Below are 14392 nucleotides of genomic sequence, written 5' to 3' on the forward strand. Positions count from 1 at the left end.
ATTTATGCATAGGACAAAATTGCATTTTAACAGTATCTGATTTTAACAGATACACTCTGATGAGTTGAGGATGCATGGCTCAATTACACAATGCCACACATTTGCATTGCACGTGGACGATATGATATAAGCATAAACGTGTGTTTAAGAGTGAACACGGAGTCCTTGCCAGAAGCTCACGCGCACACGTCACTGAGGGCGTGCGTCACAACCTGAATCGGTTTTAATAGTTTTTATCTCCTTTCTCTTTTATCTGCAGGCTGTCGGTAGTGTGCTCGCAGATCACCAGGCGGGGGCTGGAGCTGCTTGGGCCTGAGGTTTGAGTCAGGAGGTTTCCTCTGTACGCTGCGCTCCCCGTGATGAGTCAGTATCAGATTACAGGTTCACACGCTCGCGCACAGACCGCCCGTCGCCCCGACCAATTGCCCCATTCAAGGCAGCGCCGGAGACGGTCGTTCCCCCTGATTGGCTGATCCGCTCCGGGGCTAAAGGAAACCAACAGAACTTTCCCACGGCCTGCGCGTGCTGACAGGCGGCCGACCTCCTCCCTGCCGCCGCCTGGGCAAGACGCCGGTGGAGCACGGGGAAGGGCGGGGCTAATCGACTCGCAGGATTAACTAAGATTCCTCCTAATTGGCTCTTCGTCGAAGGTATGCAAATTAATAAGGCGTGTCTAGAGCGCAGATCTGGCGAACTGTTCGCCTCCGAACGCGAAACCTCGCACTGATTGGCTCTGTTAGGAGACAAGATCCGCCCCTCGCGGTGCACTGGGGTGTTGAAATGACACCGTGGGAAAGCCGTTCTGTTCAAACCGCAGCAGACTTCACCTGACACCGCACGGATAAGTCGCACATCCGCAGCTTCAGCATGAAGAGAAATCACGACTTCAGCTCCTCGGACAGCGAGCTGGATGAGAACATTGAAGTGGAGAAGGAAAGCGCCGACGAGAACCTGTAAGTAAGCATGAAGCTTCTACACTCCATAAAGCTCCTACTATAAGGATCTACAAGGATAAATACAGTGGTCTATAATGTAAACATGAATGACCGAACTGGTAAAAAGATGTTTGGGTTGATAAAGTGGTTTTGTATTTCAGAGACATGAGCTCTCCTCTCGGGTCTGTTTCTCCTGCTACAACATCTCAAGTACAAGCAAGAAAACGTCGCAGAGGGGTGAGTAATGTCCTACAGCACCAACAGAGGGGAACGAAATGAATTAATATGTGCATTAGGATACATATAAATAATAAAAATAATAATAAATACAATAACAACAACAATAATAATAGTAATTATTATAAAACTTATTGTTATTACAATTATTATTATTAGTAGTAGTAGTAGTAAATAATTTATCTTATAAATGATTTACTACTACTACTACTAATAATAATATAATAATAATAATAATAATAATAATAATTGTAATAATAATACGTTTTATAATAATAATAATAATAATACTATAATTATCTTATTATTATATTTTATTATTATTGTTATTTTATTACTATTATTATTATTATTACTATTATTATTTAATGTTATATTATATAATATCATATTATAATTATTTTATTACTATTATTATTATTAATAGTAGTAGGTGTCATGTTGTTGTTGTTGTTGATGTAGTAAATTAACGGTGTTTTAAATGTATTTACACAGATCATTGAAAAGCGGCGCAGAGATCGCATTAATAACAGTTTGTCTGAACTGCGCCGTCTTGTTCCGAGTGCTTTTGAGAAACAGGTAAGGCAGCAACACCTCTTCAGTAAATCTAATCATTTGTCAACGCTCATTTGACATGTCTACCTGTGGCTGATCTGAATCAGTTAAATTCAAAAATCTCTTGCCGTTTTCTATCTAGGGCTCAGCTAAACTGGAAAAAGCAGAGATTTTGCAGATGACCGTTGATCATTTGAAGATGCTTCATGCAGCTGGTGGAAAAGGTAACACGCTGTTTTCCATATACTTTGCATATTGTAGCTTATTGTGAAATAGAATATACTAGATGTAGAAGGAATTAGAAATGTAGAAACTACCAGATCTTGTTGCTGTGGTGGTGTGATTAAGCATGTATCTTTTGTACCTTTAGTATATCTTTTTACCAAGAAAGATGCATCTAGTCTACCCTTACCTTTCTTAATAAAGGAAATTATAGTCAGGCACATTATATTCACATTTACAGGTGAAAGATACATATTAAAAGTTCAAAAGATAAGTGTGCCACCCAGCAATAATGAAAGGTAGGCTTACATGTATGAAGTTTATATAGTGTGGGTTTATGTACAAAACAAGCCCTGCTGTTTTAACACTAAGCTTAAGTACATTTGAAACTGTTTAACAAAAGCTATAAAACCACAACCAAGCTTGGAATTATACATCAGTGGCAAAACTTTATAAACTAAAGCAAAATAACTAATCATATCTCTTCCTTTTAGGTTACTTTGATGCCCACGCTTTGGCTATGGATTATCGTGGCTTGGGCTTCCGTGAGTGTCTGGCTGAGACAGCCCGATACTTGAGCATCATTGAGGGTCTGGACAACAATGACCCACTTCGCATTCGCTTGGTATCCCACTTGAGCAGCTATGCCACTCAGAGGGAGGCTCAGACCGGTCTGAGTCATCTAGCCTGGGGCTCAGCGTTCAGCACACCTCACCTGGCACATCACCTCCTCTTACCCCAGCATCAGCAGGGGGCATCGTTATCACGCAGCCCTAACAGTCTTCCATCCTCATCCTCATCATCGCCCTCCTCTTCACCATCAGCACCATCCTCAGAGCCTCATGGCTGCAGCAGGCTGACTGTCACAGCAATCAGCGAGGCAGGAAAGAGCAGGCTGCTCAGGGTACCCCATGCAACAGGCACCATTCCTCCAGGGCTCACAGCAGCATCAGCATCAAAGCTTTCTCCCCCACTTCTCACATCTTTGTCCAGCCTCTCAACTTTCCCCTTTCCACTGAGTGCTTTTCCTCTGCTCTCACCCAGCTCACATGGTCAAACCACCCCTTCCAGCAGCCTGGGGAAGCCCTATCGACCATGGAGCATGGAGATCGGCGCTTTCTGAACTTTGAATCCAGAGCTCCAGGAGAAATGACTTTTTTTTTAGAAAATAAAAGACTTTGAAGACCGTTGGGTGTTTGCCGGTCAGGACTCAACAAAGTGGAAAGACAACCCAGGATTTATGTACCAGAGAATTAGCTATGTATTTGTATGTGTTTTATTTTGTTTGATTGTTTTTTTTTTTTTACAGCTATATTTCATTTCCATCAAATTTGAGCTAGTCCAGGATAGGTTCTGCTGATAGTCAGGATAATATCTTAAAAGCTTTGTCAATAACTTTTTTACTTTTCTTTCTTTTTTAAACAGGGTGCTGTACTGGTACATTGCCCTGCTTGAATATTGAGGGAAGGCTAGGTGTTTTGATGAAATGTGTGTTTTAAGGCTGCGGTACTGTTACATCTAACTAGCTGGCACTGAGAATAAAAGTTTTTATTATAGCAAAATATAATAAGTAATATCAGCGTGTAGGTCTAACTAAGAGAAAGAATGTTGTCCACCCTGTGTTTCAAATAACATCCCAAAATTCAGTTCCTGAGATAATATTTAGAAATCATCATGACTCACAGGTAAAAAAAAATGAAGTCATTTTTCTGCTTCCTCTCACATATTGCCAAGATAGCATGTTTAGTTTTATGTTTGTATTTGACTTTGTATTTTACAAAGTTCAAGAGCTATGCAATTGATCAGTGGTATGACAAGATTATATGATCTCCAAGAATTTAGATCTGGATCTTTCTTTTATACAAATACATACAGTAAAACCTATGCAACAGAGCCTTTAACACAAATGAACTAGGATTTTGTCTTGCAACATTGCAAAATTTGACTCGTGACATTTTTTTCCACATATATTTATATGAGATATCTTGAACTGCAATAGTCAGGTTTTAGGTTCAGTTGCTGTTATAGACCCCTTTTTAAATCATGTCAGCTTTTAACAATGTTTCAAAAGGGACAATCTCTTAAAAAGTCACTAAATAAATAATGTACAATATCATTTATGTGTTGTCATGCTTCATTGTATAATGAAATCATAACCACACATGCAGCACATACACATGCAGCAGTAGCCAGTTGCTATGGTCTCTGTGAATAAATTATTACACTTCACTGACATTTATACCAGAAAGAAATGACTGTGCAATTTTTTACGTGTACAAAATATTCGGATTGAAGATAGAACTCCAGATTGCAGTACAAAATGCATTAGAGCCAAGCTATATGACTGAATCTGGTAGGTGACCACTTAGTAGTCAGGAATAATATCTACTTGTGACAGTATGGGTGAGTGACTGACAGAGAGAGAGAGAGAGAAAGAGAGGGAGAGAGCAACAATCTTCAGGGCCTCTGTGGCCTGTCTATGTGTTCAGGAAGCCATTAACAGCCAGGGGATATCCTGAACAATAGCAGGCCATGATAGCTCAGTTTGCGTGGGAAGGAGAGTCTGAGTGAGAGAAAGAGCAGAAATGGATGAAGGAATGAGTAGATGAAGAAGAGGAGAGACGGTGTGTGTGTGCGGAGGGGTGTTTGGGTTATGGTGTTGTATGCTGCAACTTTGCCCAGGAGCCTTTGCAGCAGTTCACACAGCTCCTAGGTTGATGGACACCCACGTTACTGCAAATTCTGTGCAAATTTCAGATTTTCCTCCTACACACACCTTGATGCCAAGATGCACTTTTATTCTCTCTATTATTTTTTTCCCTTTGTCTTGTTCTTTTTCTTTAGCCCATTTCCTGCTACACTCTGTAAAAATCTGTACAAATCTGTTTTAAACATATTCATAAAGCCGCATGTCTCACAGGAGACACTACTGACGTTGAGTCCGAACAAACGCAGTGGATGTAGACACGTGGTTCATCAAACTGCCGCAGTGACTTGTTTATGATGAAATATTTTGCCGACACCTGCTGGTGATGCACGGAATTACACTGTCAGATTTACAGGTAAGACTTTATTGTTTAATAGTGTTTTTTTATTACTGTACCGTGGTTTCACTGTGAATTTATGGGACAATGTGTCTTATACATTTCCTGGATGTCTTTTAAAAATATAACTGAATTAATGAAAAACATATATTCTTTTAATAAATACATTGGTTTGCTAGATAATGACATATTACGGTGTCCTTCTATAACATAAATAATGTTGACTAGGGTGTTTCTGTGTCTTATGAGGAAATCACATATGTACCATATGAGAAAATTATTATCTGGCACAGACATATTATCACATTATCTTTAATAACTCGATAGTTATTTGTTCTCCAAGAGAAATACTGTATAATTATTGCTTTAATCATACTAATATACCAAACCATTACTGTATTATTACATTCTGAGTTATTATACAGTATTCCCTAGTAGGTCATATTGAATTAAGTGTTAATATAGTTATACTATTAATTCTTTCCTGTTTAGTTCCACTGAATGGTAGCTGTTATAACATTTTATAAAACTTTTTATACTTATACTTGTGCCAAAACATTAAACATAAATGTCTGTTGTTCTAGAAAAACCCCACCACTATCGAATTATTTTCTATAATGAATTTCCTTTTTTAAATTTATAGAAAGTTTAAAATGCCTATGAAGGAAGAAGGAAGGAAGGAAACATCCACAGACACATCCTGTCATTCATAGAACCCCAAACCTTTATTCACCACAGCTTGCTCACATCGATACATGTGTTAAGGGAAGAAAGCACATGAACAGGAGAAAGGATGCAGAATGAAGGTCTGTGACATGGGGATCTCTTAAATCCCCTGCTCTCACAAGAGCACTGACACACTCCTTGCACCCATGTCTCTGTGGACACAAACACACAGACACACAGACACACACATACACACTTCGCTATGGATGATAATATGAGGTCACCTTGTTCTCTATGGTGACTCTGTGGTGTCCATCAGTAATGTGCTACTTCCAGATATTCATCAGTCCCTGTTAGACCTCTGTGGCTACAATTTAGTTTCTCTCTGGCATACTTTGATTAGAATGAGAGAACAATAAATAAGCCACTATGTATTGAAAAATTGTGAGATTGACAGTACATGGGTGGCACTGAAGTGGCCATGAGGCACAGATGTCACATTAATTAATCAAGTACTGTAAATGATGATTTAGAAAGATCCTCCTGAGCAGATGTCATCTTTGCTAAATATGTATGTATGAATGTATATATGTGTGTGTCCATGAATAAACAGTGTGTGTTGATCTAACTTTCAAGAAAATCTGAAATGTGTGTGATGTGATGCAAATAAATATGTTCTTCACACCAACATACATACACAAAAACATGTCCATTTGGGGTTGAAAAGGTGAAACTGCTAAATATCAGCTAGCCAGCATATTCACAAACACCAAAGCCTGTTACAAGAGAAACTGCAGCAGATTGGAGAGACACAGATAGAAGAAATTAATACATCCATTGATATATAGAGAGAAAACTATAAAATGGCACAATGCAATACTTTTTTCGCCTCATAAATATAAAACTGAAAAGGAAGTATTTACAAAAAAAAAAAGAGAGAGAGAGAGAAGAAAACTCAATACCCACTTTGAATTGTTTCATTTTGAATCGAGCAAAAACATTCTTGTTTAGGGAGCAGTAGGATGCGTGTTGCTTCTGGGTTTCATTTTTTTACTTTTTTTGAGGGGGGAAGATGGGATAGGAATGTGCTGTTGGTGCAGACTGGGGTTTGTCCTTCTACCTCAGGTTAGGAAGTCAGGAGCAGGGGCTTGGGGAGGGGGTTGTGTGTGTGTGCGTGCGTGTATGTATGAGACTCTTTCTCTACATGGGACAGGGTAATAGGGAGAGAGGGTCTCTGACTTGGTCAGGTGGGTGATGGAGGGCTTATTAGAACTGGAGATCTTCATCTCCGCTCAGCTCATCCCGCAGTTCCTTGTTCCTGCGTACCACCTGGGCATGTCTCTCCTGTACACACATAGCCACAGATAAACAAAACATTACACTCTACAATGCAATCCACATATCACTTATTTCCCACTTTCCTATAACCACTGTGCTATGTGGATTTAGTAAAAGTCATATTTAGTGACAGTTCTTTAATAATTTTCTGTTGGAGCCACAAAGAACTGCATTTCGCACCACTAATGCTTACGGCACATGTGGCAGCGTGGGAAAACCTTTCAAATGGTGAAATATGGATGTTTTCTTCTATTCATGATGAAAAGTATGCATTTCTCTGAAATAAAATGTGTTAATTTTATTTTGCATGTATCTTAACCAGAAAAAAAGCTTTAGCATTTTAAACCTTTATAACTAGCACAAATTAAAAAGCGCTAAAATTGAATTTAATGTTTTTTTTTAATTCTAGTGAAAACTGTCTAAGTGTGTCTAACAGTGTCTATGTGTGTCTAACAGTGTTGCAGCTTTGTTTTTTGTGCTTGAAGAGCCAAAATTCCCCAAATTTACACTTGTGTCTGAGCAGTTATCAGGCTACATTTGTCTATGAAAATGTGTTTAGCATTTAGCTCTGCCATGTTAACATTAATTTTAACAAGACAAAACAACACAACTTGTCACAGTGCTGATAAACCAGAATATCTCCTCCTTAGAATATGTCCTCAGTTGTGGTGAAAAAAACTTCTTACATTATATGTAACCGCACAGGAAAATTCACACCTCTTCCATAAATATACTCTTTTTAATTTGTTTATTTTAGGCTTAATCTGCCATGCAGGTCCCTGTGTCAGCTATTACTATAGAAATAATAAATTTCATTTACAGCCTGAACTACAGTCAGAGTTGCAGAAAATAAGTCATTCTGACCAGTTAGTGTTGTATAATGGATATATTTTTGGCATCATATATATATATTCCTGCCAAATGCTGAAAATATAACGCCATTTTAAATCTTTGGACATAAAATGAATGCTGGTAAGATATTTGCAGAATTTAAATAATTTAAAATGTACTTGGTGGGTTTGATTGTGTCCATTATTTTTATTATTTATTTTCCCCAAATAAATTTAATTCCTCATCATATTCAGGAAGGTGCTGTTTTTTCCTTACTGAAGGAAATCCTCACCCTCTCCTGTAGGCGCTCCAGCATAGCTGTGAGCAGAGCCTCGCGGTTCTTGCTGATGTGCTCCATCTTCATGACGAGTTTCTCCTCTGCCATCTTGCTGAAGTTGCTGTTTTCCTCCATGGCCTTGAGCAGCACATCGCGCTCGTGTTCACGCTTATCAGCCAGAGCCTTTAGCACCTGAGCCTCCTGAGACTGCAGATAGAAAGTGTAGAGTGAAAACGGTGGGGAGGAGAAGAGGAACAAAGAAATACCAGATAGACAAAAGTGATGATTCCTGACTACTCAATTACTACCAGAAAGTCCTGGTCAATAACTGAGAAAGGAAAAAGTGTAAGAAATTGATAGAAATCAATAGAAAATTCTGGTCCAGAATGCAGTTTCAGATATTAACGCTACATTATTCTGTTTTCACAAAAAATGCAATTTTCTGAATAAACACTGATGAAGCAGATGTGTCACTCACTTTCCTTCGGTCCTCAGCTGCCTCCAGCTTCTTCTGAATGTCTTCCAGAGAAACGTCCCTCTTCTTGGGGGGAGAGGTGATGCTGTAGCCACCATCAGATGTAGGGGATGGTGGTTTCAGGATCACTTCGAAGGCTTGCCCAGAGGCTCTCTTGTTAATGGGCTTGACCTTCATGTCTGAGCACAGCCAAGGCACAGTGAGACATATGGACAACATGTGGTTTAACATACGTATCCATTAAACAGCATTAGGTTCTAATAAATATATTGACCTCACTGTCATATTTGTTGTTGTTAAGTCTACCCCAAGCTGTACATTTTAAAATGTCTCATCTACCAGTTTTGCTGTAAAAACAACCTAATCATATTAAATTTACATAACTGTTACAGTTCCTACCTTCAAACTCGCCCATCATCTTGTTCCGGGCTTCTGGATACAAGCAGGAGCAAATGAAAGAGACGAGGGACAACTCCTTCATCTTCTCTTTGTAAGCTGCAGCAAAACACACCACATCAAATAAGCCCTTGGCCCAGATCTTTTATCTCTTTATATCAGCAAATATGCAAAATGGGAATTAATTTTCAACTGGGATGGAAAACAGCATCACAGCATGCTCTCAGTGGCCTAAATTAGCAGTGGAATTGTTTCCAATTATGTATGCAGTTTTTATAGCTGGGGGAAGAGGCTTGGTGTCTTCAAAAGTCCTGAATTTCAGGCAAGCATATTCCCCATAGGTTTCCTCCTCCTTCCATGGATGTATGTTAAATTATTTATTTACTCAGCAGACATCCAACTGCATGACTCCACTGCAATTCCCCCCTTTTTTGTTAGGCTTGATGCAAGTTGGCAAGATTATAACCTACATAATGACTCATTCTAGTTCATTGGTTTTAGTTGTTAGCTAAAACAAGCTGAGTTGTTAAAAATGATGTGGGACTATGTAGGATGATATTTATATTGCACATTGCAGGAACTCTGCATCCTCCCTGCAGATGAGTATCAGCTGTCCTTTGACTATTTTTTAATTTTTGTATTTTTATCAATCCAACCATATTTTCTCATCACAGTGGCGTACAGAACTCTAGAACTCTCCTGCACATAATGATAATTTTGATAACCCAACACACTGAAAAAACAGGTCATAAGGAACAAAGACAGGGGTGGTGTCCCTTTAGGATTAGCAGCAATGGCCAGGCTAATGGAAGCTGTCCACTTTTGGTGGTGTGTAAGCCGTAATTTGTAATTTCCAGCGTGAACCATTTGAGTGAGCAGAGCTGGGGTGGGGGTTTGGTGACAGAATACTAAGCATGCATACTGAGCATTTAGACATGTGAAGTCACTCTCCCTGTTTCCACATCTTAGTCAGGATGAAAGGAGGATGATTGGCGGTTCAATGGAGCGTTTAATTCGGGTCTTCAGATTAGTAGGTCAAAAAGAAAACTCCAGAGAGGGCAAATGGCTGCAATCTGTAAAATCTGTTATAACTACTGAGCATCACTTAGTGAGTGTCAAGATTACAACCAGCAAATCGTCACAGACCACACCCATACACTGATCACTGGGTCATAAGAGCTCAATAAAGATTTTTATATTAATAAAATAATATGGTAAATCAGCAATTGAGTGCTAAGAATGCAAAAAATAATGTATATGGGTTTAATAGCAACTACAAAGTGACATAAGGAGCATAGTGTCAACAATGAAAGAGTGACCACAAAAGCCATGTCAGTAAAATGGCTGTCTTTGTGTAGCACCTTCGATAATGAATCAGCCGGGCCAGTCTACAAATCAATAATCTGACCCTCCCCACATACACCATATGTCCTGCAGACATAAAACCATTATGAAAGGCAGGAAGGATCATACTGTTTTATATTTCCTGTGGCACTATTAAAACAGTTTCAGCATAAACATCAATGGTGCATGTTAGAAACATTGTCAGACACTCCCACTAAACCAAAGGTGAATATATGCCAAATGTATTTTATATGCCAATATATACCAATTTTTTTTTGTGTCTTATTGGTGTCATATAATGCAGGGTGCTTGTGCCTGATTATCTCTCTGAAAACTGAAAACTGTACTTATGAATGCAACAGCACATAGATACTGTAATGACTCTTGGAATTTTTGATTAATGCAATTTAGTGCATGTAATTGAAAAATATTCATTTTAAGAGCACACTAAGCTTTTCCTAAACACGATTATATATAGAACAATATTACATCAGTGCAAAATAAATGGATGCATAATCAGCTTCATAACTCCTTTCAAGTTCCTAATGCACAGTGGATTTGATGAAAATACCAACACCAGGCTAAACATTTAAATAAATATGATTCATTAAATCTGTATGATCTGTGACCTTTGAGAGACTTAATTTGAGGTCATGTTTCAAGGCTGGCGGCTGTCACCCTGCGTCAACCTTGTAAAATATACAAACAATGCTTTTTTTAATAAGGGCAGGACACAGCAGTCATCAAAGTTAATGATGCTTTTTTGATTAAAACCACAAAGTAAAATCTAGGGATTTGTAAGATGTTACAGCTGAAAGTGCTTTATCAGCTCTGCAAGCAAAGCAAGAAGCACAATTTTTACAACCTCTACATTTATTACTGCATTATACTGACGCTACTCCCTAGACTCGGTCGTGTGGCATACAATTATTATTATTATTATTATTATTATTATTATTATTATTATTATTATTATTATTATTATTATTGCTGTTGATGTTATTATTAAGTCATCAGCTTTCAACTATGTAAGATGTCTGGAATTTATAACATCTAACTGATATCATCTACCAAAAGGTAACATACATAATGCAGCAATTGAATGGCATGCCTTGCTTTTGCCTATTAGTTAAAATTTATATATAAACCTGTAAAAAAAACTTTCCTGTTGTGATTCAAGATAAATATGACACAAAACAAAAAATAAAAAGATTGACTATGCAAGTCCAAATGGTGAGCAGACATCAACATCTCAGCTTCAAATCACCTCAGACTTTTTAATAAAAATAAAAAAGGTTGCTGCTTTTTATTGATGAATTGCAGTGCAATAATCCAGAACTGCAGTCCCAATGACATCCGTTTACACAAAGCTAGGGAATCGCCATCGCCTTTAATTCTAGTATGATATTATGTCACTTTGTGGTTCTCAATGACTTCTTAATCGTCACATTTGGTTATTCTAGGTGTGAGAGATGAAAACAATATAGTGAGCAGGCCCACAGCCTCAGCATCAGGATTCAATGATGCCAGCATCTGATCCATCCCATTAGAGAAGTCTATATAAGCAATAAAACGTGCCTAAAGGTACTGTAAAATGACTTCAGGCCACATTTCCATGACATTTTTTCAAGATAGCATACATGTGTCCACTCATCAGTCATGGATCATGACAGCAGCTTCCCTGCCAAAAATCCATGCTCATGAACAAAAAGGAACTGCTCATGAATACATCATTTACATCGCACAAATCTTATAAGGTTGTAGGCCAGTGGTTTACTCCAAATAAAACCAAGATGCCTGCACTAATGTCATTTCATTCTACACTTCTACAATGTCTAATGAAAATAAGGCCTATGTGGCCAAATATATGTGATGTAGTCAGTAACAAAATGTCGGCTTGGCATCACAAATTCGCCATAAGGATTAATAAGAGAATAACAATTCGGTTCTAACATCATCGCATCCAGTTTCATCGCCTTTAGGACGACAAAACCGGGGCCGAAGATTATGAATATGATTCTAAAAGTCCGCTATCCGTTATTGTGGTGCTGAAGTAGATCATAAACGGAGAGCGTGATCTTGGGTGCGGTCCCTTCTGCATCATGCCGGAGAAAGAAGCCTGTGATGGAGAGGTGCAGCACCCACCACCCCGAAATACAAGGCATTTTAACCGGCTTCAGATCCATTTATTTCCCCAAAAACTTCGCAAATAACAATCACAGCATGCTTTAAGCATATTTTCCGAAATCGGTTAAAGTATAGAGGCAAGTGATGCACAAAAGATGTGAAATTCAAACATGCAACTGCGTAATCAATTGAAATAAAAATACATTATTATTATTATTATTATTATTATTATTATTATTATTATTATTATTATTATTAAACATAATATTTAATAGGATACTGTAGGATGCGGTTTTGGATATAACCTATGCAGGAGGAGATTTTATGAATCATGGGTGTCGTCTTCACCTCTGTATCATCTCATACATCATTAAATAAAAAAGGATAAAACAGGTTGGAAAATCAGACAGATTATCTTACCGACTGCGGTTTTGGCCATGACTGCGGTTGTCGTTGCTGTTAGCGGTAAGGAGCTGTAGTTCCGGACGGTGTGGAGAAACGGGACTGTTCCGTAAGGCACTGAGTCAGCAGAACGGCGCTCTGAGGCGGAGGAGAGTGGAGACCGACAGCTCGAGATTATTAACACACGGTCGCGCGTTCCCGGTAGCCTGGGCGCGCGCTTCAATATGGTGCGCCAAATAGTCCATAAGAGACTCAAACACTCAAGGCAAATGGGCCTAACTTACAGACCTGAACCTGAAAATAAATTTATTCGTAAAACGTTCTCAAGTGGATTTACACAAGAAATGTAGTTAAGACAGCATGGCTCATACACAATTGCAGACATAGGAGCAATTTTGTAAGGTCAAACAAACATAGTTTGGGAAAAAAATCCCAGAGAACCCACGGGAAACCCACATGGACATGAGGAGAGATAGATAACCTCAAAAGCTCTGCACAGACTAGAACATAAACTCAGTACTGAACCATGGATTGACCCTTCAGCTGTGTGGTGGCTTGTAATTGCGCCAACATGCCATCTGTTAAAGATTAATCACTATATAATCTGTATTATACAATTCAATACACATAATCAAAACGACAGGCTTTTCTCACAGTTAATCGGTACATTAATTATTAATTATTACTATCATTTCTGGAGACATATAACATATACAGACTGCAAGGCCCAGGTTACAGCAGGCTTCATATCCCTACAAAAAATAAATTTGGAGATTTGGAGATATGGATATGGAATGGATAAGCATCTGAAATGTTTTTGCTAATTAACTTTGGTACACCGTAGAATATGTCTACCTAATGTTTAATAAAAAAAAAACAAACAAAAAAAACCTTTGACACTTTTTCATTGTAACTTTGAACAAATGTTTTAAACTCATGGTATCTTAAGTATGTAACCTAGTGAACCAGCATTAATGTATTCAATGTTAGAGATTTAAGCACTTATGTACGTCGCTCTGGATAAGGGCGTCTGCCAAATGCTGTAAATGTAAATGTAAATGTAAATGTAATATTTGCTCTGAACGTCCTGTCGTACAAATGCTCAATCTTTTTTGGGGATTTTATGAACTCTATGGCTTTTCATAATTAAAGGCTGCGTCACTCGCCCTTGTTTTGGCACACCGGAGAATTATGTATCGGACGCCAATAATGTCTTCTTCATCCTCTCTATAAAAGAAAAACTCTAATGCCGTGAGCCTAACATGAATAATGAAAGAAGCAGTGTCTGTATTATGAATAATAAAAGTTGTATTGTCCGAACTAAACAGTTGATGATAAATTAAATAGCTGGTCAATGGCCAGAGATATAAACTACCAATCAAATAGTATAGACATTCACAAAAGTTTTGTTGTTTATTATTATTATTATTATTATTATTATTATTATTATTATTATTATTATTATTGTTGTTGTTGTTGTTGTTGTTGTTGTTTTAAATAACAGCAAAAAATGTAGTGTGAAATGACAAGCCATAACAGGTGG

At 38.1% G+C, this 14392-nt stretch overlaps 2 protein-coding genes across 2 annotated transcripts; one reads left to right on the forward strand and one right to left on the reverse strand.

Annotated features, from left to right (window-relative positions):
• The first annotated feature begins 225 nt into the window (after positions 1-225).
• On the forward strand, positions 226-4065 carry hey1 (hes-related family bHLH transcription factor with YRPW motif 1). The gene is made up of 5 exons (XM_027176022.2): positions 226-953; positions 1097-1172; positions 1668-1751; positions 1870-1951; positions 2444-4065. The coding sequence occupies exons 1-5, from the start codon at positions 868-870 to the stop codon at positions 3070-3072; spliced, it is 957 nt and encodes a 318-aa protein (XP_027031823.1). The 5' UTR covers positions 226-867; the 3' UTR covers positions 3073-4065.
• A 1631-nt stretch (positions 4066-5696) lies between these two features.
• stmn2b (stathmin 2b) lies at positions 5697-13035 on the reverse strand. Its single transcript, XM_027176023.2, has 5 exons — positions 12868-13035; positions 8980-9075; positions 8584-8759; positions 8121-8312; positions 5697-7003 (listed from the first exon to the last, which is right to left on the reverse strand). The coding sequence occupies exons 1-5, from the start codon at positions 12884-12886 to the stop codon at positions 6926-6928; spliced, it is 561 nt and encodes a 186-aa protein (XP_027031824.1). The 5' UTR covers positions 12887-13035; the 3' UTR covers positions 5697-6925.
• Between the last annotated feature and the right edge of the window lie 1357 nt (positions 13036-14392).

This window comes from Tachysurus fulvidraco, chromosome 24 (genome assembly GCF_022655615.1).
Source record: "Tachysurus fulvidraco isolate hzauxx_2018 chromosome 24, HZAU_PFXX_2.0, whole genome shotgun sequence".
In the NCBI taxonomy this organism is placed as follows: Eukaryota; Metazoa; Chordata; class Actinopteri; order Siluriformes; family Bagridae; genus Tachysurus; species Tachysurus fulvidraco.

Bases quoted from the DNA above. Each gene is read 5' to 3' on its own strand.
- hey1 (XM_027176022.2), top strand. From the start codon at position 868: ATGAAGAGAAATCACGACTTCAGCTCCTCGGACAGCGAGCTGGATGAG. The intron at 954-1,096 runs GTAAGTAAGCAT...TTTGTATTTCAG, and splicing joins GAAAGCGCCGACGAGAACCT to AGACATGAGCTCTCCTCTCG. The intron at 1,952-2,443 runs GTAACACGCTGT...TCTTCCTTTTAG, and splicing joins TCATGCAGCTGGTGGAAAAG to GTTACTTTGATGCCCACGCT.
- stmn2b (XM_027176023.2), bottom strand. The intron at 8,760-8,979 runs GTAGGAACTGTA...GGCTGTGCTCAG, and splicing joins GATGATGGGCGAGTTTGAAG to ACATGAAGGTCAAGCCCATT. The intron at 8,313-8,583 runs GTGAGTGACACA...TTCTATCTGCAG, and splicing joins CAGCTGAGGACCGAAGGAAA to TCTCAGGAGGCTCAGGTGCT.